The 25,927-nt window shown below is 37.3% G+C and overlaps 1 protein-coding gene across 3 annotated transcripts; it reads right to left on the bottom strand.

Annotated features, from left to right (window-relative positions):
* Positions 1-372: 372 nt before the first annotated feature.
* Positions 373-24,710, bottom strand: LOC127845355 (uncharacterized). 3 transcript variants are annotated; one of them, XM_052376221.1, is made up of 13 exons: positions 24,590-24,710; positions 18,883-18,916; positions 18,092-18,163; positions 12,753-12,806; positions 9,027-9,077; positions 8,576-8,632; positions 7,158-7,232; positions 6,584-6,670; positions 5,516-5,656; positions 4,030-4,270; positions 2,770-2,930; positions 1,906-2,011; positions 373-1,424 (listed from the first exon to the last, which is right to left on the bottom strand). In XM_052376221.1, the coding sequence occupies exons 2-13, from the start codon at positions 18,886-18,888 to the stop codon at positions 1,336-1,338; spliced, it is 1,140 nt and encodes a 379-aa protein (XP_052232181.1). In that variant the 5' UTR covers positions 18,889-18,916; positions 24,590-24,710; the 3' UTR covers positions 373-1,335. The 3 variants fall into 3 exon arrangements, with proteins under 3 accessions (XP_052232181.1, XP_052232179.1, XP_052232180.1); XM_052376219.1 differs by lacking the exons at positions 12,753-12,806; positions 18,092-18,163; positions 18,883-18,916; positions 24,590-24,710 and adding an exon at positions 15,021-16,055; XM_052376220.1 differs by lacking the exons at positions 6,584-6,670; positions 7,158-7,232; positions 8,576-8,632; ... (3 more) ...; positions 18,883-18,916; positions 24,590-24,710 and adding an exon at positions 15,021-15,989.
* Positions 24,711-25,927: the final 1,217 nt, after the last annotated feature.

Here is a 25,927-nt window from a genome sequence, read left to right as displayed (position 1 = left end):
CCCCTGCCGCCCCATTACCTTCGCCAATGTATAATCGCACTGAGATAAGCAACAGAACCATCGATGTGTACTCAGAGCGATTTTGGCGCATCTGAACATGTGACCCGCGTTATACGAAAATGGCTCTTATGTCGCATGCGACAAGTGTAGCTCTATTCTAGCCTGCGCATACGTGCAGTGTGGTTAGGAGTTACAATGTTCTCTATTGATAACACGAAACCTTGCGTGACTTTATAGCGGACAGCGTTGCTCCTGGAGTGACTTCTTGCTTTTTTGCTTCTTATTAAAGATATAATTTGGTTGACCCTTTGAGCACAGCTTTAGGCTTGAATGATAGTGATAGTGTTAAGAAAGGAAGAACACGACAAAAAGTAGTGTGTCTACATGTTTGTTTAGACATACAAAACAAAAATACACGAGATGAAAACTAGAGTATAAAAACATTTATCACAGTAATCGATCACAGTTCGTGTGTAACGGCGAAACAAATGTCACAAAAAGAACATAACAAGACCTGTACACACACAATCAGATAAAATCATATAGCATTTGTGTGTTTGTTGTTTTCATCCTTAAGTGTGGTTTTATGGGAAGCTATATTATAAATATTCAACAAATATGTGTATGTGTACTTTTTATTTATAGGCATTATGTTTTTTTTATTATGATTTAATATTGTAAGAAACTTTAAAATGTTCTGGCAAAATGTATCGCAAATTCAAAACTATAAAATTACAGTCTTTTAAAAGTTGTAGATGTTCTTTTTTTGTAAATGTACCTATTCCCAATGATAATGTAACACACACATAATATAAAACATAAAATAAGTAGTGTTCAAACACAAGAAAGTTGTCATACATGTATATGCATAAGTACGATTAACACGTCACCGATTCCCATTGTTTCAAACGAATACAATGGCCATCGTTAAAAGCCGCACTTAAGCCCTTCTGATCAATCCAAAATAAAATGAAATCTATAAACAAACGGTATACAGATTTAAATAAGTATTTCCTGAATTATATTTTCACTAAAACTTTTAATTATAAGGATATAAAGTGTTTAAGACCACGCGCGAATAACAATAGTTTTGCGTGTCCGTGAACAACACACACACATTTTTTAAAGTAAAATAAAGTATTGTTTTCACCAATAAGATCTAACTTCCATAAAGAAAGGCTTTATGTTATTCGTTTTTTGTTGTTGTTTTTTTTCTTTTTATTAAAAAATCAAACCGAGTATCATCTGCCGCTTATAACTGGTCCCTCAAGCAATTTGTCATATTCTGGAATGGACCCTATCTTCTAAAAAAACTACTCCACGAGGGTTGTTCAATCAGTAGTCCTGCCAGTCCTTGAGTGAGAACGCAAACACGTTGATGTTCCCGGTGATGTTATTCTCTCGGAGACCCTCTTGGATGATACCTGGATACAGAAAACATTGTAATTTCGACAAGTGCTTAAATTTATTTTAGGAAGGGCATCCGCATGCTCGTATCAGTAGATTTAAGAAAATTCCTAAATTAATTTGTGTACTTTTTTGCAGCTGCATGACTTATTATTAAGAAACAAAAACAAGGTAAATCTAACTTTCTAAATGTTAGAGAAAGTACAACGATTTTAATTTAGTATTAAATGTTTGTTAGACATAAATGAAGTGAAAGGATGTAATTATTTTTCATTATAAGAGCTCAAATATACCAACACATGAAAACCATTTTAGAAATATCAAAAGTGTTTCTTGTTTGTTCTCTAGAGGATTTAAGGGAGATAAATCAAATATACTTTTTGAAACAACGGAAATTCTAAGATTGATTTAAAAAGCCTCAGTCCGATAGTCGATTTCAATCTACGTTTGTGCTTTCATTGAGATAGTAACTTCGATCAGACTGGATGTGGTACGTACCTTCCCTCCAGAGCTGGGACAGTTCGGCCATTGAGTCGAAGCGGCTGATCATTACTTTACTTTTGTCCTTGAACAGGGTGCCGGGCTTAAAGTATTCGTCCCGACCCTACGAAGAATGAAATTTGCGAGTAGAACGCAATAATATACCTATTGAACTTTTAACCGCTTATTTCAAATAATTCAAAATATTGAAACTTTGAAGCAATACAAAGCTGAGAACATTACGTAAGTAAATAATTGCGTTGTTTTACACACTTCCTCTCTAGTAGACTTAAAACCCCTTTTTCATTTAAATTCATTATGCTACTTAAGTTTAAATGAGTTATTATGTTCGAAATAGTAGTTTGCCACTAACAGAGCTATTTTTCAATCGATACATCTATAAATGAGCTGCGCTCTGGAAAAACGGGGCTTAATGCATGTGCGTTGTCTCAGATTAGCCTGTTCAGTTAACAGAAGTGACTACCTTTAAACGAAAAATAGCATAATGCGGTACGGTTCGTCCCTGATTATCCTGTGCGAACTGCACAGGCTAATCTGGGACGACACTTCACTCGCATGCTTTAAACACAGTTCAATGTTTATGTGTTGTGTCCTTAAAAATTAAATTACCCATGGTGCATTCTCATTAGGCCATTAGTTCAGCGTCTCGAAGATTGTTGTCACTAACTTTATCACAATATTTTGTAAAGAAAAACATGCATAAAGCACATTTAAAAGTCATTTGTTCCTCTTTTGCAAATTGTCCATACGCCTGTTTTAAAGTCATATCCAAGCACCTATCAGCAAAATGACACTAAAGATCTAGTCAGATTGGTATCGCTTTATCATACACACATAAATGAAAGTAGAAGTGTGACGTACAAAGAGGCGCGTAGCGGAGGCGACAAAGGGAAGGCTGTTTGGAATGAACTTCAGGATCCTCTGGCGCGTCTGCACCTCGAACTGCTGCACCGCCCGCTGCCTCTCCTCGGAACTCCGGCTCACGTTCATGATCTCCAACACCAGGTACGTGTCAAGCGTCTCTGTAAAATGGATCAGAACAATCACGGACAGTAAGCGCTTTTGGAGGAATAATACAGATCAGTGCGATCACACGTAGTAAGCGCTTGTGTAAGAATAGTATAACATCGATCAGTGCGATCACAGGCAGTACGCGCTTGTGTAGAATAAGAATCACATCGATCAGTGCGATCACAACGGATACGCGCTTGGATATGAATAGTATCACACCGATCAGTACGATCACAGACAGAATGCGCTTGTGCAGAATTTAGTATCACACTGATCAGTGCGATTACAAGGAGTAAGCTCTTGTATAGAAGAAGTATCCCACGGATCAGTACGATCACAGACAGTAAGCGCGTGTGTATGAATAGTATCACGCCGATCAGTGCAATCACAGGCAGTGCGCGCTTGTGTAGTATGATGGCTGGGAAAATTGGGCATGCGCGTTAAGTGTCGTCCCAGATAAGCCTTAAAAATCCGCACAGGCTAAGGCCAAACAAAATAGGTCCGTTTCGGGTCGCCCGACCGTGTCTCCCGAATCGGCGCCGACCCTCAACATTTAATTGGGGTCGCCAAAAAAGTGTTTTTTTTTCATTTTCGTTCATATTAGATGTAATATCAAGCAAACAAAGCATATATATACATCTATTTCTTATTAAAAGCTTTAGTAACCTTCCATTTTAGTACCGCTCCCCTTTAAAAAAAAATCCTTACCTACCGACCCTGTTTTTTTTCCCAAGGAGACCCCAAACAGAACTAATTTTTTTTTGGCCTAATCATGAATGACACTTTCTGCCTTAACTGGATTTTTTCTAAGAGGCGACGAACGAAAGAAAAATTCCATAAAAACGGAAAGTGTCTTACCGATTAAACTTGTGCATGTGCAGACGAAAACGCATTTCCAAGAACACGGCTATTATGGTGAATGAAATTAGGCTTTTAACATTTTGCATTCCATCGTAAAAAGTGTGTCATCTGATTCAGTATTTGGTTTTTATAACAATAACAATTTTTACAAAATATACACAAGATCAAAATAAACTTGAAAACTATAACATATAATTAATTTGTCAAAAACCGTGATGCACTGGTCTCGTCATCACACAGTGTACTCACTCAAGAACGGTGGCGACTGCAGTGGAATGTAGTGTCCCTCCCAGCCGTGCGGTGACGGGAAGCCTTCCTGTCGGAACCTGTTCCGGAAGGAGTTGGAGAAGAAGTCGAAAGCTTTCTTCTGGTCAGGGAACCAGAGCACCGCCACTGCGTCATCGACGCACTGATGACGACATCGGACCTGGGGGCGTGGCTGTTGATCACGTGAGAAACGCCATCCGGCATCTCCTTCAAGGGCGATAACCTGGAGTGGAGAATAATATGACATTGACGGCTCAAGCGTGGGTAACAAAGTATCCGTTTCTGCCCAACATTGTGCGTCGGCTTTTCTTTAATGCTAAATATAAACACTAAAGGGAGCCATATTGATCTTAAATATACTTTTTCCGTAAACATTGTAAATGTTTTACAACTTTGAAACGACAAGTTCGTTAACACAATTGTTCAAAGTTGATTTGATGAATGTCGACAATAAACAATATATATATTTAAATTTAAACAAACGATAAGGTAACTAGACTAAGAAATCATATCATTTCGTAGAGAGTATAAATCAAATTAATTGCTTTTAAATACGACTTCAGATCGCTGGTGCAGATGCAATGGTCTGCTTTTGATAATAGTTATGAATAAGAAGAGAAGAGCAAGATAATGAAAATATTTTTACGATGAAGTTTTTAATGATGATGGTGATGATGATGATTACGATGATGATGATGATGATGATGATGATGATGATGATGATGATGATGATGATGATGATGACGACGACGACGACGATGATGATGATGATGATGATGATGATGATGATGATGATGATGATGATGATGATGATGATGATGATGATGATGATGATGATGATGATGATGATGATGAAAATGATGATGATGATTTTGATGAATGCGAATTGTTGACGACGATAGCCATGCACACTCATTACAGTGATCTTTGCTTAGAAGGATTAAAGACCCAGCCCGACGATATTTAAAAAAATGGATCAACAGGAACTATTTTAGAGGACACCTTTCCGAAGAAATTATTTAAAAAAACGCATTGAAATGAGCCGCGTTTTGGGAAAACTGGTCTTAACGTATGTTCGTAAAGTATCGTCCCATATTAGCCTGTGAAGTTCGGGACAACACATTCCATCTAGACGTGATTTGCGTCTAGAAAAGACCTCATATAAACGAAAATACCATAAAAGCGGGAAAGCGTTGCCCCTGATTAGCCTGTGTGTACTTTCAGGCTACTCTGGCATGACTCTGTACACACATTCATTAAGCCCCTTTTCCAGAGCGAGGCTGATTTCTTTTAAACAGATTAGTATTACGTGAAATAAAAGTAATTCACGGCAATTAGAAGAAATGTATTAAGAATTGTATTTGTATTGGATTTTTAAGCCTTTAATATCAGCGCGGTAAGGGGAGACCACTATGTTGAGTGTGAAGAAGCGCTATTGTGGCCCAAAACGAACTATAACGGCCCCTACGTTCTGCTTCCGGGCGATGCCGAGCACGTATCCGTTGAAGCTTCGCACGATCGTCTGCTGTTCTTTGAGGGACAGGTTGACCTCAGAGTAGCCGCTGTCATGGAAACGCACGATGTACAGGCCACCTGGGGATGGCTCCATCTGGCGGTGGGGTAGAAGTAGTAAAATATATTTTATGCTCAAAACAAAAACAAGTATGTTCAATCGAACAAAACAAAAACAAGTATGTCCAATCGAATTAATGTATTGCACAAGATACTCTTTAAAATACGAATAGCAACTTATTAAGAAAACAGTTCATAATTATTTTGTGGCATTACATGTATAAGCTACGCCTAAAAACAAAAACAATTAAAAGTATTAAACAAGAGAATGTGTGCGTCACAGCACACAAACAGTTCTCCAAAAAAGTGTCTCTTAAAATACATAAACGTATGCAAGTGTTAACTTATAAGATATCTCGTGTATAAAATTAATCAACTCCTTTAGTAACCGCTAACCACCTAACAACAAGAACACAACACCAAAATCAACAGAACAAACGTGCCATTTAATCCAAATACAGTACCAAATCCATGCATAACTGAGTGACCCGCGTCATGCGAAAATGGATCTGTTGCCAGGGTAGCTTCAGACCAGCTGACGCATCTGCACATTCTGATCGGTAGCTTCTATGTGCGTTATAAAGTCACGCAAGGTTTGGTGGTCTCAATAGCAGGCATGGTACTAAATGGTTAGACTGCATGGATGCGCATGTTGGCTGGAGTTACGCTGGCCGCATATGGCATAAGGCTAATGTTATATGAGAATATTTGAACAAACATAATCGAACTATTAGAGTAGAATAAAGAGGCGGGATTTTCGAAAGGCATGTCGGTGGCTTGCATGCGATCCAAAAATACTGACCAAAATTGTACAACAACACCGTGCTTGAAAGACATCAACTTTACACTGGTTGACTCAAACACAAAGTAAAGAAAGCCACACTCAGACTCCGTGCGCCATTCGGTACCCAGTGTTGAATATGGTGTAATGTGTAAAGTGCGAGTGGGCATGCGCTGTCCCTACCGGCCCTTGCTTCCGGGGGTTCTCAAAGAATCGCTCATAAGTGGTCCCGTGGGTCCCGTTGGCCGGCCGCATGGGTATGTCGTCATTCTGGGTTTGACAGGGATCGGGGAAAAAGGGGGGCAGTGAATTATACAGGAATTTATAGATAAAAACCCAGATGACCTGCTGAATGCAATGAAGCATATGCATCCAGTTAAAAAGGCAAAATATTTGATAGTTGTAAGATTTAATTTTAAAATACAGATACTTTCGATAACATATGCTAATTATCACCTTAAACAACATTTAGAGACCTGTTCAAAATAATTTAAACAAAACGTGCAGTTTTTTTGTGGTTATTTTGCTGTTCAATTTTATTAAGTAAAATAATGATGTTTAATGTTGTAATTCGTGATGAAAGCTCACGATGCATAGACAAATTCGCACATTTTGCACTAGCTGTTAAAGTTTAAAAAAAATAAACGTAATGCAAACACATGTTTTCACTCTCGCTTAAGACTATACTAAAGACACAGACAGTTGGGCGAGTTACGATCGACATCCGCCACGTGCGCTAAGCACGTGTATCACATACAAAGTATGCCTCGTCGTCCATCGGCTTGGGGGCGTCCTCCAGGTACTTGGAGTCATGGAAGTACTTGTTTATGTCCTGGAACACCGAATGGGAGCGTGTTATAACTAACACGTGCAAAAGGTGTGGCGGAACCCGTTTTAACTACTACGTGCAAGTGAGGGAGTGCCATAGTTATTTTGTATTAAAGTTTAAAGGCATGCCAAATTCTGCACGTAAAATTTAATATTGCTTTTAAACGAAAGGAGCAACGTTTCTACTGCTATGTTACTGGTTGGTTGTTTTAAATTTAGGCTTCATGACATGCACAATTCATCACGTATAATAAGTTTCTTCTGTCAATAATGCTACTGATTACCTCCAACAAAATGTTCGATGAAACATCATAGCTATTTTGTATTTAAAAATATAAAATGCGATTGTAGCTATTAATTTTCTCGCACAAGATAACTATTTATACAACATAACTATTTATACAATATAACTATTAATACAATATCCTTTATTTTTGGTCTCAAAATGGTTTAAAGTAAACATTCAATAACTTAAACAATAGCAATTTATTCCAATTCGAATGATCTGAATTCAAAAAATAATTATGTGAACAGTCGTATCATCGGGTGCAAATTCAAAATAGGTCTTGATAAAACGTATTTCCTAACACCGAATATTTAATCAAAATACGAATAGGATATTTATAAATAATGAAAAGTATACATCTCAAAGTATTGGCATGTTTTGTCGCAGCTACAAAGAGAATAACAAAAACGGTTTTAAATTATAAAAACAGAAGAGTCTTTTAAAGTAAATGTCGGTCTTATGTACTGTGACTAATCTGTATATTTATTTTTATTTTGTAACAAAAGTTTGGAAATGAGGGATTAAAAATTCCTTTTGAACTTAAGTTTAAACCAGTAGAAACGATTAACTTAAAGAATTATCCTCGTTGTGTTGAACTAATATTGATATTGTAGTGGACACAGTTGAAAGGTTAACATGGCTGTGTTGACTATTTTAGCAACAACATGTCAATGTGAACAAACTGAACTGTTAAGTATTCTGTTATAAACGTACGAACAATATATAGATCTAAACCGTTTTACTATTTTTTAACTAGGTAACAAGATGATGAGATAGCGATATTAGGTCGGGATAGTATTTGTTTTTAATCTCTTAATTGCATCCGATCGATTTCATAATACATTGTAAAACTAATTTTTAGATTTCCAACACAAATTGTAAATAATGTCCCTTTCTGCAAATGTATCTTTTCTTATCCAATACATCCGATTTGTTTTTGTCTATTGTGGCTCAGATCTTTAAACACACATACTAACTAATGTGACATAAAGGCACAATCAAAGAGACAGAGAGAGAGATTGCTCAGCACGGTACACACGTGCACGTGCGTTGCTACGCACCCGTGGAGGATTGTGGGCCTGGTACAGAGCGGTGTAGTCGTAGGTCTTCGGCTTGTCCTAGAAAATTGTGACGTCATCATTTGCTTTACTTGTGAGGCCAAAAACAACCACGGCGAACATTGTTAAAAATCATAAATAAATAAACGTAGTATTAACGATTTTGAAAGTTTAGCGGATTTTTGGAAAGTAACATTATGAACGCAAAATATATGTAAATAAAAGCTCATCAGAACTCTTGGTTGTTTATGATAATTTGTTTACATTTTTGTAGTGAAGCCATGAGTTTGTTTGCATCCGTTAATTAATATGTTGTGATAATTATGTTTCTTGCTACTGATTTTTTGCCATACATTTGAAAATTATTTAACTTGAAATATCTATCCGAATATCAAACACGTGACAAACTGCTGTAACCATTCACTCTGATAATGGAATTGATTTCGTCCTTCACCTTCATGATCTTTTCTTCCTCCTCCTGTTTCTTCCTTCTCCATTCTTCCTCCTACTCTCGAAATAACAACACATGAATACCGTTTGATATGAGAAAAACAACGCACATACCCAATTCAAATATCTGTGAAAAGGCAGGCACTTACAAATTTTGCAACACGATAATTAAGATTTGAAACTGTGAATATAATTCGTTTAAAAATGTCGAGAATGTGTGTATTGATACCCGGTAATCGAACAAATAAATAAATAAATATAACAATTATACAAATCAATAAATAACTAGTGGCCCTTTAACAAAGACAACTGTCACGACAAAAGGTTTCGGAACACTCCAGCAACTCCAGTTACCAAGTGCAGCATTTACTAAGCACCTATAGTGTCGGTTACACGAGAGTCAGTTACCAAGTGCAGCATTTACTAAGCACCTATAGTGTCGGTTACACGACAGTCATTTCAGTTACCAAGTGCAGCATTTACTGAGCACCTATAGTGTCGGTTACACGACAGTCATTTCAGTTACCAAGTGCAGCATTTACTAAGCACCTTTAGTGTCAGTTACACGACAGTCATTTAAGTTACCAAGTGCAGCATTTACTAAGCACCAATAGTGTCGGTTACACGACAGTCATTTCAGTTACCAAGTGCAGCATTTACTAAGCACCTATAGTGTCGGTTACACGACAGTCATTTTAGTTACCAAGTGCAGCATTTACTAAGCACCTATAGTGTCGGTTACACGACAGTCATTTCAGTTACCAAGTGCAGCATTTACTAAGCACCTATTGTGTCGGTTACACGACAGTCAGTTACCAAGTGCAGCATTTACTAAGCACCTATAGTGTCGGTTACACGACAGTCATTTCAGTTTTGCTCATATCCTGAACAGTATATGCTCATGAACTCAGCATATTTTAATATTGGGTAAGACATGTAAGACAATGAATAAAGTAAACAGTGCGCTATTAAATTGTGTTTTCATTAGATGCATTTTATTGTGCACATTTGCTTGTCAATTAAGTGAAAACTACGACATATGTTAATTAAACACCGTGTATACTGGAACATTAAAATAGTTAATGGGAGTTTTCGAGTAAAGGGAAGATGTTTACAAAACAAGGCAAGACATGAATACTCGAACAGCGATTATTCTTTTAAAGGCTGTGTGTACAACCTAGCAAAAGTAAGTAAAATGACGGTGTCCCTGTCAATAAAACGTCTCTAAAACGTGCAAACCATTTCTTTGTAGAAGCTAAACTACAATACAATCAACTGTGCCGGCGATTATGTGCATCGTCTGCATGCCAGTGACCTGAATGTTGCGGATATACAGCAACACTTTGTATATCGCTGCAGTTGCTACAATCCAGTGACCTGAAAGGTGCGGATATACAGCAACACTTCGTATATGGCTGCAGTTGCTACAATCCAGTGACCTGAAAGGTGCGGATATACAGCAACACTTCTTATATGGCTGCAGTTGTCACAAGCTAGTGACCACGACCCCACCAGTGACAAACCAAACCAAATGCGTTAACCCATATAGCTGTACCCGTTTAGTTGTGTGTCAGGTATGCAAACCGTTGATGCTTGTCGAAGAACTCGTCATGATCGGTAAGTTTTCAAAAGCCAACACTTCTTGTTATACATGCAAACTTAAGTTATGTTTTGGAATATTTTTTACCGTTTACCATGGTTAAGGAAAGGATGATAAATGCGGGTCAGTCATAAAATACTTTAACATTTGCATGTACTTTTGTCATCTATTCAGAGAAACATACGAAATGTTTTCATGAGGTTCGTTCTTCACCTGCCTGGGACAGGGTTCATGATTAACATATAACACCCCCGGAAACCCGATATTCTGTGAAAAGTTGGATGTGCTTGGAAAAGTTGCCGATAGATTTCGCTGAATTTTGGAAGGGTAAGTAAATCCAGTTCTAAAATTGTTTAAATGCCTTTTTTATTAAAATATATTTTGGTATATGCAAAGGATGTATAACCATGTATGTTAGAAAAATCCTGGTTATTATTATTCAGGATTTATTGAAATATGGCTATTTAAAGTCGACGATGCCGGGATTTGCCCCATACTTAGCACTTTATTTACACATTCCTTTAAAGGTTTGCCAGTGAAAACGTTTTTGCATCGACAATTATATCAACCAATGTCCCCCAGTAACATATCCGCCAGAAAAAAAATCGTATTGGTGGAAAAATTCGACTTAACATTCAACATGTTGATGTAAAAATGATATGACCTGGTGCAGTTCAAAAAGATGTCAAGATATGACAGGAGTGCAGTTCGTTTATAAACTTAAAAAAGCTCGCTATTACAGCTGATTTATGCCCACTCTGATGCATTTATATATATAATATATACCAAAATATTTTTTAATTCAAAAATGCCTTTAAACAATTATAGAACTGGATTTTCTTACCCGACCAAAATTCAGCGAAATCTATTGGCAACTTTTCCAAGCACATCCAACTTTTCACAGCAATTCGGGTTTCCGGGGGTGTATACGCAGAATCTCGCAGTTCCTTTTTTATAAATGGCTGTCCAGGATTTTCTAGCAGACCATAACTGTACCTTCTGATTAGATAGAATATAAAGTACTTTCGAAATAAATGTTTAATGAAGCAGCCTTTTCAATTATCTCAAATAAACAATCGCTCCAAAATTCATTGATGTCGAACAAATTGATCTAAACATGAAACAACGTGTGTTCGTGATAAAGCAACTGAAAGACGGTGAGAGGCAAAAACATCCAGAAAATTGTTACGGTTACCGTTTGTAATACGGGTGATTGTTTTCAAAGTGCGCAGAACATACCTGACAATCGGATGTGAAGAAGTTAATGTAATGAACGTGTAAATGAGTCGCGTTCTGAGAAAACTGGGCATAATGCATGTGCGTAAGGTGTCGACCCAGATTAGCCTGTGCAGTCCGCACAGGTTAATCAGGGACGACACTTTCCACTTAAACTAGATTTTCGGTAAAAAGGGACTTCCTTTAAACAAAAAAATGCCATTAAAGCGGAAAGTGTCGTTCCCCTGATTAGCCTGTGCGGACTGCACAGGCTAATCTGGGATGACACTTTACGCACATGCATTTTGCCCAATTTGAACAGACCAAAACACAAATAACAGACACATCAAAATGTGTTTACCCAGTATCGAGAAAGCACTAGGCGCCTGTATTTGTATATTCCTTGTATGTAATTTAAATCCGTGCATGTTTGAAAAGAAGATATACCAATGTCAAATAAATGCAATCTGTGTTTGTTTATACAGACATATGCAGTAAGTGCAAGTATTTAATGAACAGATCACAATAGACGAGAAAAAAGTAAGATAGTGGTTTATGTTAAGAATGATTTCTTGTAAGATCTTAATTCTGAAATAAACATATTAGAACGCTGTAAAATAATAAATATTTACACGTGTAAATATAACAGGTACATATGGAACATTGTGTATTGAAAACGCTCACATTAACAAAATTTCTGCAAGTATAAAACGTCAAATAAGGCAAAATTGGGTTATTAAATGTCCTTTTAAATGGTACTACATATAGATCATATAGATCTCGCTTTTATTAACGGAACAGTGATGGCTTACAAAATGAAATACAAAGTAAAAGTCTCAGAGACTAGCAAGATTGAGAAGTGTAAGAAAGCACGTTCTCTCGAGAGTGCAATGCACGTGCAGAGTGGAGTGTGACCTCGCGACGATGTCGCTCCTGGAGATAGTTGAAGTCGTCCGCGTACTGGGTTTGCTGTAAATGGCAACAAGAGATGGTCACGTGACAATAATACAATTGCTATGGTGGATAGCAATCAGAGACCCCGCTGTCCGGAAGTGATCTACGCCTTATTGGCGTTGTAATCCCATAGTTTGAGCATGAGGTGTTATATTTTGTCATTTTTATAACGACTTTAGGTTACTGGAAGTTTCTATTTTGTAAGTGTTTTTAAATGGGCATTAAACTTGTGATACCTGTTTAGGTTGTTGTTGAATAACCTGATCGAATGTGTACATTAAAGTAAAATGCAGGTAATATTTGCATTGAATAAGTATTCCATAGAACGCGTAAAATGTAGATTAAATTGCATAAGCACATTTTCACATAAATCTGTTCTTATATATTGTAATGAATGGTCGATGCCCTATTGCTAACAAATAATATTATGTTATTTTATTATTTTGTCGTGTGTTCGGCTATTAAGCGAACCAAGCAAACATTTGCGCAAGTTATCATCTTTCATTCAATATTTTCACAAGAAGCCAACGTCAATTATTTGAATAAATGTGTTGTATAAAGGCTGTCACTTTGCATAATCGTCATCGAGAAGTTGGGTGAAAGTATGTTCGAATCAGTAGATCTATACTATTTGAATTCTTCGCGTTAATGATGTAAAAACCAATACGAAAACATTTAGCTTAATTGCAGAATGTGTATTTACGCCACTGTTCTGTTCAATTGGTACTTCTCTAGCGGATGAAAGGGACAATAACTGGAAACTACCAAACACGTATAAATAATAGAATGATTACATCGTAAATATTCTCCTTTAAAAAATCGAGCCTCGTTGTGGGAACACTGGGCTTAACGCATGCGCGTAATGTGTCGTCTCATATGAACATGTACGCACAGGCTAATCTGGGATGACACTCTCCGCTTAAACTGTTGCACTCAGAAGAAACTTTCATTAAACGAAAATTGCCATACGAGCGGAAAATGTCATCGGTGAAAGGCCTGTGCTTATAAATGACGACACTTTACGCACGTGGATTAAGCCCTGTTTTCTCAGAGCGCGAGTCAATCCTTCTTTTTTCTGTCAACTCGGACGAATCTCAAAGAACCCTAGTGTAAATGACATACGTAATTTGTTGGCTTTATTGAGGTGTCGCAATAAATATTCGATTGTTGTAGAGGTATTTTGACAAGTTGCGTAGAAAAAATTCAGTTGCTTGGTGAACTCCTATTTGCAATGATTTCGTCATATTGTGTGTGGTTTAAACCAACTCTATGAGCCTCGCTCTGGGAAACCGACGCCTAATACACGTGCGTAAAGTAGCAGATTAGCCTGTGCAGTCCACACAGGCTAATATGGGACGACATTTTCCGCTTTTATTGTATTATTCGTTTAAACAAATTCTCCTGGTAGCGAAATTCCAGTTTCGGCACAAAGTATCTCCCATCTTAGCCCGTGCGGACTGCACATGCAAATCTAGATAGACATTTTGAATCACATGCATTAAACCCCGTTTTGCTCACATCGCGACATGTATGAAAATGCGCACAGTGAATCTTTTAATGGATCATAAGTCAATCATCCGTCTTCATAAGGCCTTTAATCCCTGATCGATTTAGCAATAGCTCAAAAGGCTATATGGATCGAAATAAAAGGCGAACTTAATCCGATCAAGCTATGCGGGGTGCTATTGAGAGTAAATAGAACGCTATAAACTAGTAATCCCCGAGTACATTGTGACAGTCAATTTTGTGTTTTCTTTTATATTTTATATTTGCATGTTCGATTTCTTATTAGGTGTGCTCTCATCTTTTCCGTTGAAAGAGCTTTTATGCATGTATAGTGAATACAGCAGTATGAATTCACCAGTTAGGTCGCTGTATAGTATGCGATGGCAACCAAGCATCACAAGCCACAGGAACCGTGTGAAAGAGAACATCTATCCCACATAATCCATCCCTAAGTCTCGTAAATACTCCTATACAGGATTTTCCGCGTAACACTAGACCACAAACCTAACAACAACCAACAACAACAACAACAACAACGTAAAAAACAGGCCCCCGTGCAAATGAAATCAACATCAAGTGCAGAAACTGCGACTCAAGAGTATCATAGCGATAAAACCAAGTCACCACAACAAAAAGAAACAACACAATACAAAACATCCTATCAAGCATGAATGGTTTCGGAAACATTATGCACCAACGGGACCGGAAACGGAAGCGACTTACCTTTGTTTTCTCTTCTTGTTTTGCGTAGTAGGGAACGTGCTCGCGGCGATATGCGGTGACATAGTCCGGGTTGTAATACCTGTTGAAGCCCCAGTAGGGCTCCTCGCCATCCCCTCCCGCGTGATGGGCGTGTCCATACTGATCGTTCTTATACTGAGGCTTGCCCCGCCCCTGGGGTTCGGGAGGAGGCAGTGTTCTGTCTGTATCCACGGGCGCTCCACGGGGTGTATTATACTGATCAGCGTCGTATCCCCGGCGCGGTGACTCACTGTATCCGTTCCGTGCGCCATCTTCATCAATTTCCGGTATAGGCGCCCCAAGACGTCCCTTAATGACGTCATTCTCCACCTTCATGCTCCGAAGCTCGCGTTCCAGCTCGTGGATTTTGGCGGAGTGCAATTTATTCCTCCATTCCAACTCCTCAGCTTGGTTATTTTTCAGCGTCATGTCGGCTTCTACCTCAGCAACCTTTCCTGGGGCGAATTTCCACTGATCGTCCAAGTTGTCCGCTTTCTTATTCACGGCGTTTACCTTGTCTTGCACCGTATGAAGACCTCGTTCCAGCGCTGTACATGCGCCACTCTCTATCCGCGTTGATTTATTTTCAGATTGTTTTATAGCGTCGGTAATAAGCTCGTCTTTGTTTACTCCACTTCGCTCGCTGACACCGATAGGTTTACCGCTGCTATTGGAATTTACCCCATTACTATTGTTATCCGCTACGGGTTTTTGAACGGGCGGCACATCGCTAAGGCTGCGTCTTTTGATCTCGTAGCCGAAAAGGGCGCTAGCGTTTTGGCCCGGAAGTGAGGGACCGGGTCGAGGGGGCTGCCAGACGTCAGGGTGAACCCAGGGCTTCTTGTTGACAAAGTTTGTGTAGACTTTCTGCTGTACAGAAGCGTCGATTACTTTGTTTGCCATGTCTGATCTCGGTATTTACACAGGGTCTCTTGAGTTTGTACTTCTCTTATGTTTGTTATATTTCAAGTTTAAGATAATGTAATAGTTTGTACGTTGAGAGCCCGCTGAAGAGGCCTTGTTATTTCGTAGTTTTGACAGGATTATCTCTCAGTTACAATTTACTGCTGTCACCATAGCGGGTATTCATACAACTTTCTAGATCGGTTGAATCTTGGTGTCGTTAATCGTTCCTTACACAAGCATTATCGCCAAATCTTCTCGGAAGGAACACGCTTATCATAAAAGCTACTTGAAATCACCCTTGCAATTTTAGCATATGATATGAAAAAGGCCTTAATTACCTTCGCTTTAACGTATCCAATTTTGATCACAAATTGCTAAATAATTTATTGTTTTCATATTTTTCTCCCGTGCGACAGTATTTCGTTGACGTTTCGAATCTCAACTCTTTCAATCAGATGAAATGAAGTTACCGCTACATACGTTACCATCGACTCATGGCTACGGTATTTATTTAAAAGACCCTTTTAATATTAAATACGCGCTAATCGCAATGAAAACTAAAACCTTGATATTGAATGATTTCTTTTTTAATAAACCCAAGATTAAATATATAAGGCAAGTGTTCACAAGCGTTAGATTGATGTCGGGAGACTGAAAGACGGTATTGACTGGCGGATGAATGCGATGAAAGCAATTCTCGACCTGTACACACTCGCTGGAAAATGGTGCATTACCGCCTCTTTTATCTGTTAGCTTATGAATTTTATGAAATTGTAAAGGTACGTTTATGAAACTACTCAGTTAATTGCATTTTAGTGCCTGGGAAAAATAAATTAGATCGTAACATGATTTGGTGATTTAATTGTACTTGTATTATCATCATTTTATCAGTTTTATCATCATCATCATCATCATCATAAAAATCATCATCATCATCATCATCATCATAACAATAATAATAATAATAATAATAATAATAATAATAATAATAATAATAATCATCATCATCATCATCATCATCATTATCATCATCGTCATTGTTGTTATCATCATCACCACCACTATCATCATCATTATCATTATCATTATCATCATCATCATCATCATCATCATCATCATCATCATCATCATCATCATCATCATCATCATCATCATCATCATCATCATCATCATCATCATCATCATCATCATCATCATCATCATCATCATCATCATCATCATCATCATCATCATTATCACTATCATCATCATTAACATCATCATCACCACCACCACTATCATCATCACCATCATCATCACCATCATCATCATCATCATCTTTGTTTATCTTTTTTTCGAACTACGTTTATATATTTTTATCAGTTTTCTTGCTTATTTATAGGTCTGTATTTTAACGATTATGAACAAAATATAACGAGAGTAACATTTTGAAGATGCAACGTAATCGAGATCTGTCGCTATACGTTTGTGTAAGATAATTCAGGACGTCCGATACATTTAATGTTTTCGTTGTCAGGTATGCCTACATTTTACTTTAAAACCTCATTCTTAACCGAACTTCTTGTCCAGAATTTACAAAGTTAAACGTCCCAAAACATGTGTTTGTTTCCACCACCTAAACCAAACGACTTTAATTTTTGGTTCCGACCCCACACTTTTTGGTATTGTATTCTAGGTTGAGTTTTCGATCGTTGTGTTACTTTCGAACATATATGCTAAATTACGTTTAAATATACGTTTTACATATAAAAAGATGAAAGTTTAATAGATATTTTAGAGATTTCTGTCATGTGATACCTTCATTAAGTGTCATTACAAAGTTAAGCGAAAAAGAAACCAAAGCCGACCAACCTTCCCTACGTTTTGGGCGATGATAGGGAATACATATATTTTTGTTTCGCCTTAACCCATTTATGCCTAGCGTCTAGAAAAAAGGCCTTGGCAAACAGCGTAGACCCTGATGAGACGCCGCATGATGCGGCGTCTCATCAGGGTTTGCGCTGTTTGCTGAAAGGAATTTCTGTAAGAAATATTCTAAATATTGAAATAAATATACTAGACATCCATAATTTTGGAAATAAATTGATCCAATTTAGAAGGATGGGAGAGTCCACTAGGCATAAATTGGTTAAAGTGTTATAACTTACGTATGGGTTCTTTGCCGCCATGGCGTCATAAGCGAACGAGCCATAGTTGTCCTGTTCCTTCCGGTAGTTGTGCTGAAACACGAAACTCACGTTCGCAAGATATTTTATAACGCATGTGACGTCATCGGTGAGTTGGAATTCTAACAAGTGAGTTTGATAATAAACAAAGTATTGGCTTTAATTACTGGAGAATCCCATTGTTATTATTGCCTGGCGCCAGGAATCCATACAGGAAATTATATGAGTTTTACTAATGATATCAATAATAACATTATCCTCAATTTCGATCTACTATGTTAATTGAACTTCAATTTGATTAAGAATTAAAATAAAAATTCTTTTGTTTCCGAGAACCCGACATACGGTAATTTTTCGTACCAACCTTAAACTTTAAAAGTGAAATTTAGTATTCCAGCTAGGTAGAGCTTTTTATTATTATTCCATTCGATCGTATTCGCTAAATTATTTATAAACTAACATTAACAAAAGAAATTATGTTTAGACAATTTTGGACTATAGCTGCATAGCATAACATGTTCTCATTAAAGTGAGGAAACAACACGTGTATCAGTTAAAACAAAAATTAATTCTACCAACCTCGTTTAACTCTTTGGTGATGTCAGTAGAAACAATTTACAGTTAAAAAATTGAGCCGACCTAGATATGCTTATTTTTGGTAGTGGACACAAAAACGTTTAATTTTTCGCCTTAGATCCATGTTGAGACGGAATAAGTTTGTAATAAAGAAACCTGTTGCTAGTGTTGCATGTATAGTAAATGGCTATACTTACAAACATTATTCACGGTATTCAAGTCACAGAACCCCTGAAACGAGAATCGTAGTCATTGTACTTTACATCGAATCATGTAATGCATGCACCTTCTGTATGCCTTACGAAATACTAACTGCGTCATGCGAAAATGGGTCTAAAGCCACACGCGGTCAGTCTGGTCAGGTGCGTCGCTGTCCTCTACAACGTCACGCAATGATCGGTATCTCATTAGTGGACATGGTAGCTCCTGACCAGACTGCGCGATTACGCAGGCTGGTCTGAAGAACGCTAGCCGCATATGGGTTAAGACCCATTTTCACATGACGAGGCTTAAATATCAGTGTTTTATTTTAACTAAGAGCATTCTTCTCGTAAGTTTCCCGTTTATTTAAGTAAACTTTCATTAAAAATAATAAGTTGGTGTAAGATTTTTCCCTCAATTTTTTATCGATAAGTGTTATATCATAATTCATAACATTGTTTAAATTCGCTTATTACGGGTAAACACATAAATATTTGCATAAATGCTCTGACCTGAAGTTAACTTGATTGGTAAATATATGTTTGATGCTGTTGTTGTTGTTTTAACTTGATTCTGGATCATAGATTCTCATTGTGCGTCAAATAAATTCAAATAATATTTACAAATGCATTTTCTAGTCCTGTTAAAAGTCATCATCACCATCATTATCACCATTATAATAAGTAACAGCAACAACACCATTGTCATCAACAGCAACACTTAAAACATCAGAACTAATAACACCAATAGCTTAAAAAGAGATCAATATAGAGCAGGTGTTTACAAATGTACACGTTATCTGTTCACACACTTTCGTAGGTGATTAATAACGTTACATAATCCCATGTTAAAATACTGCTTAAAATCACCAGGGATGCCGATAACTGATTTTACAATTTCTAGACCGATGTTTTTTGTTAAAGCGAAAGAAATTGTTATTAATATAATATTTTCACAACAATCAAAACCACTGGGTGCCTGGTATACGTCAGATATTAACTTTTTAATGACATGAGCCGTTTAAACGATACGATACTGAATGGTATTCAATGGTTGCAAGACCTTGTACCGTATGTACAAAAACTTATAAATTATAATATTTCAAAGGTCGATACCTATTGAACATGTTGTCATAACACATGTAAATCATATTTTCATCTCGACGGGGTATCAAGCAACATTTAGCTTTACAGGCTTCTATCTGAGATTAACCCATTTATGCCTAGTGGACTCTCCCATCCTTCTAAATTGGATCAATTTATTTCCAAAATTAGGGATGTCTAGTATATTTATTTCTATATTTAGAATATTTCTTACAGGAATTCCTTTAAGCAAAAAGCGCAGACCCCGATGAGACGCCGCATTATGCGGCGTCTCATCTGGGTCTACGCTGTTTGCCAAGGCCTTTTTTCTAGACGCTAGGCATAAATGGGCTAATGATTTATGTATTCAAACGTATAGTCCACTTAATTTCCGATCCTTAACTGTACAGAAGAGCAAACATTTCTGCCTGCCATGTTTACGAATCCCTTTATGTGCTATGATCTTCACGTTCATATAATCCTCGTTTAGAGAACTAACGATTCAACCCATCTATGCCTAGTGGACTCTTCCATCCTTCTAAATTGGATCAATTTATTTCCAAAATTAGAGATTTAGGGATTTAGTATATTTATTTCTATATTTAGAATATTTCTTACAGGAATTCCTTTAAGCAAACAGAGCAGACCCTGATGAGACGCCGCATCATGCGGCGTCTCATCTGGGTCTACGCTGTTTGCCAAGGCCTTTTTTCTAGACGCTAGGCATAAATAGATTAATGCATGTGAGTGACCAACCGTGATCCAGAGTGGTGTGTGAAGTGTCGTTCCACGGGTAATCTGGGGCGACGCTTTCCGCTTAAACTTCATTGTCGCTAAGAAGAAACTTCCTTTAAAAAATACCATACGAGCGGAAAGTTTGGTCCATAATTAGCCTGGGGGACGACGCTTAACATTTATGTATTAGTTTTCCTTGAACGAGGATCACATGCTAATATTTTACGACACTTTACGCACATGCATTAAGAACAGTTTTCCCATAATGCGATATTATCATACAGATAACGAATTCGACTTATAGGATACGTTGTGTCAATCAGTGACAAATGAAATTTATTGATACAGGTCTTTGTGTGCATTGTTATCAAAATTAAGAGAAAAACTATTGCCCCGGTGTTTTTATTAACGTATATTGTTAGCGAAGAATACATAATACTCTTGGCAAAGACTGATCAGAGAACGATATTGACTTCTTATTTTCCGAGCATTCTCTCACTTAAATATTTACATAATATCTCTGAAATTATTTTTATCAATGTAGCACTATCCGCGCATAGTATATTTGCACAAAAAAATCGTATTTCTAAGAAATCCGTGGGTTAGTGGTTGGATTGGGCCGTTTTCCCCGATTTTGATTCTGCTCTGTAACATGTACATGCATGAGAGAATTTTAAGATAACTTTTTTTTCATTCCCATGTCCAGACCAGACGATGTGTCGCGAACAAGTCAAATGCTAGTCGGTCATTTCCCCTCTGCACTTAATAGTACACGGAATTATGTTTTTATTTATTCAGATGATTACTCTATTTCTCCAGAAGATGTGTGACGTACAACTTCTATGATCTATGATGAAATGTCAAGTTCACAATTGAAGGTCAAATGTTTTGGATTTTGGTTTCTCCTTTGTAGTTTTTAAATTGCCGAGCGGATGGAAATAGTACTGATGATTATAATTCTCTATGAAAAGACAACTTGCCGAAACTCCACGGTGACAGGCCGACATCGCAAATCAAAGACAAAGGCTTTTTGAGCGATCACTTACGAGAATATAGAGGATCGGAAGTGAAGCTGAGTGATAACTGAAGATAAATCATTAGGTAGGACGTGCTATCTGAAGAGAATATGTACAGCGGATCGCAAGTTTAGGTAAGTGACAACTAAAGAGAATACAATGGTACCAAAGTAAAAAGTAGGTGATGTATTGTGAGGATTAGGTGCAAAAGGAATAAAGATGAATGAAATCTAAAGCGAATGCAGTGGACCAGAAGAAAATGTGAATTATGACTTAAGAGGCTGCGGTGAGCCGAAAGTGTTGATGTGTGAAAACTGAAGACGAAATAGTGGACAGAAGGTGAATATTAGTGATTACTGAAAATAATGAGTTATACCTGAAAATAATATATTGGACGGTAATTGTTGCTACTGATAACTGAAGTTTATACAGTGGACTGGAAGTGAAAGGGGATGATAACTGAAAAAATGCATTGGATCAAAAGTTATGTTAGTGATAATTGAAGCGAATACAATTTACCGCAAGTGAAGGCAAGCGGTATTTGAAGAAAAACAATTGACCGAAAGCGAATGAGCGTAAAGAACTGGATCGAAAAAGTTGACCTAAAGTAAGGACAATTAAATAAGATAATGTGAACCGAATGTGAATGTGTATTATTACTTAAGAGAAAACAGTGTACCAAAAGGAAAGATGAGTATATAAATGAAATCAAAACATATGAAGTGAGAATGTGTAATAATTAGATAGCATATATTGACCCGGAAGTTGATCGGAGATATAAATTAAGACAATGTATTAGACGGGAATAGCTGGGGAGATATAACTGAAGGGAGCGAAGTGGACAGGAATAGATGGCGAGAGATAACTGACGAGAATGCGTTGGACATGAATAGATGGTGAGGGATAACTTAAGAGAATGCAGTGGACATGAATAGATGGTGAGAAATAACTTAAGAGAATGCAGTGGACACGAATATATGGTGAGAGATAACTGATAAAGAGAACTCAGTGGACATGAATAGATGGTGAGAGATAACTTAAGAGAATGCAGTGGACATGAATAGATGGTGAGAGATAACTTAAGAGAATGCAGTGGACATTAATAGATGGTGTGAGATAACTGATAAAGAGAATCCAGTGGACATGAATAGATGATGAGAGATAACTTAAGAGAATGCAGTGGAAATGAATAGATGGTGAGAGATAACTTAAGAGAATGCAGTGGACATAAATAGATGGTGAGAGATAACTTAAGAGAATGCAGTGGAAATGAATCGATGGTGAGAGATAACTGATAAAGAGAATGCAGTGGACATGAATATATGGCGAGAGATAACTTAAGAGAATGCAGTGGACATGAATAAATGGTGAGAGATGACTGATAAAGAGAATCCAGTGGACATGAATATATGGTGAGAGATAACTTAAGAGAATGCAGTGAACATGAATAGATTGTGAGAGATAACTGATAAAGAGAATCCAGTGGACATGAATAAATGGTGAGATAAAGCTTAAGAGAATGCAGTGGACATTAATAGATGGTGAGAGATAACTGATAAAGAGAATCCAGTAGCCATAAACAGATTGTGAGAGATAACTTAAGAGAATGCAGTGGAAATTAATAGATAGTGAGAGATAACTTAAGAGAATGCAGGAGACATTAATAGATGGTGAGAGATAACTTAAGAGAATGCAGTGGACATTAATAGATGGTGAGAGATAACTGATAAAGAGAATCCAGTGGCCATGAATAGATGGTGAGAGATAACTTAAGAGGGTGTAGTGGAAATGAATAGATGGTGAGAGATAACTGATAAAGAGAATGCAGTGGACATGAATATATGGTGAGAGATAACTTAAGAGAATGCAGTGGACATGAATAGATGGTGAGAGATAACTGATAAAGAGAATGCAGTGGACATGAATATATGGTGAGAGATTACTTAAGAGAATGCAGTGGACATGAATAGATGGTGAGATATAACTGATAAAGAGAATCCAGTGGAAATTAATAGATGGTGAGAGATAACTGATAAAGAGAATGCGGTGTAAATGAATAGATGGTGAGAGATAACTAAAGAGAATGCAGTGGACATGAGTAGGTGGTGCGAGATTACTTAAGAGAATGCAGTGGACATTAATAGATGGTGAGAGATAACTAAAGAGAATGCAGTGGACATGAATAGATGGTGAGAGATAACTTAAGAGAATGCAGTGGACATGAATAGATGGTGAGAGATAACTGATAAAGAGAATCCAGTGGACATGAATAGATGGTGAGAGATAACTGATAAAGAGAATACCGTCGACCAAAAGTGAAGACGAGTGATAATTTAAGTGAATATTTTGGACCAAAAGTCAAGTTGTTATTGTTCAATGTAATACAGTTGATCGGGCGTTGTCGACAACAGCTTGTTTAATTGCTTAAAAATTCGCACATCAACAAAGAGTGACGATGACAGAATGTTGATTAATGATAAGGGAATGCCGAAAAGTAATTTTGTCGGTACACGGAAGAAGTAATGGTTTCGCAAATAAATGAATTCCATATTTATTTGACATGACAATTATTGACATGACTTTCTTTGATGTACTCGACAATGTCTGAAGCCATTATGAGCAGCACTTATGATCTTAATGTATAAATTTTTGTCTTACTTCTAAACAGTTTAGTTTGATTCCCTTACTCGGTCTGTGGTTATCACTAGCACGATAAATAAAGTACCAAATAAAATCATTAGAGAAGAAAATGTGCTTTAAGTTACCAAACAGGTTAGTCTTACAAATGAAATTCGTTTGAATAAAGAGTCGTAAACGCGTTGTAGTGCATGTGTTATATAAGTAAAAGTTGAATAAAGTGTTTTCGTTACCTCTAAGTTGATTTCAAGAATTTCCAAATATATTTTCACCCGCAAAAAGCACCCGAAATATGTTGGTAGGGAGCAGTTAAGTTATGTAGAACTACCCGAATGTCATGTTGTTGGAGCGTAAAACGCAAAACAATGGGCGCGATTTAAATGCCTTTCACTGGTAACTGATACTTTGTTTGTCATTTTAATTATTTTAAAGAAGTCAGAGTTGTGTTGCGCAGTTGGCGATATGCCAAGAAGACAAATTAAATGAATTGAAATGAAAAACAATAATTTTGTTATTTGACAAAGGAATTCAACAGCCTCGTGGTATGCGTATTGTTAACATTAACGAATCGTCAATGTTGACCGTTTCCGTTGGCGTTGTGCGTTGGTTATTTTCACGAAAAGGATTCGTCAATGTTCGACAGTTTCCGTTGGGCGTCAGTAATCCACCTGTTGGAACTATTCTCTAATAAGTTGACTATAACAAGAATCAGTATTTACGTTGCCGACGCGGGGTTTGGTTGAACCCTTACAGAGAATGTCAATTCAGCAATTCCATTGTTACCATGGATAATAGTACATTGTTACCATGGATAATAGTATTATGTTTTAAATGTTAAATTCAAATACGTAAGATGCATTCAATAACAACGTGAAGCGAGGATTAAGGCTATGCAGTATGCAATGATTTAGGCGGGATGCATGCATTCAAAGCCCACTAGAGGCAAAAATTATAGACATTCTCGCATTAAACTGCCCCCCCCCCCCCCACATCCGCCATGAATGCCTTTTGTCCGTCCATCAAGACCTCACAATGCAAGTAACACGTTCGTGTCCGCTCTATATATTCTATACGCTTGCCGGCTTTTACGAAACCTGGCTAAATTGATAAGGGCAGTGAAACTGTGTGCAGAAGGCATGAGTTAGTTACGCCGTCCCAATATCAAGGTTACAGGTTTTAGTCTCCGTTTTTGTGCCCACTTCATATCTCCCAGACCCTTTAAATGATATCCATGGCTCTTGGCTAAAATGTTACACGCATTGAGACACGATTCAATCACACCGGCTCAAGGTCATATTATAAGGTCCGAAGTTTTAGCCTCTTTTTTCGCGTCTGGTCTACATCACATTCACGCACTAAAGGATTTTTATAAAACTTGGCTCAAATGTTAGGTCACTAGAAGATGTGCGTAAGGCATGAGCCAGCCATGTCGGCTCAAGGTCAAGGTCACATTTGGAGGTAAAACGTTTGAGCCGCCATTTTGTATGCTCCATAACTCCTAAACCATTTGAAGGATTTTCGCAAATGTTGAGGATATTGAGACGATGTAAATACAGAGGACATCATTCAGT

The sequence above is a fragment of the Dreissena polymorpha genome, chromosome 9, assembly GCF_020536995.1.
Source record: "Dreissena polymorpha isolate Duluth1 chromosome 9, UMN_Dpol_1.0, whole genome shotgun sequence".
Classification (NCBI taxonomy): domain Eukaryota; kingdom Metazoa; phylum Mollusca; class Bivalvia; order Myida; family Dreissenidae; genus Dreissena; species Dreissena polymorpha.
Note: the sequence above shows the minus strand (reverse complement) of the source record. Positions and strands in the feature narration are given on the sequence as shown.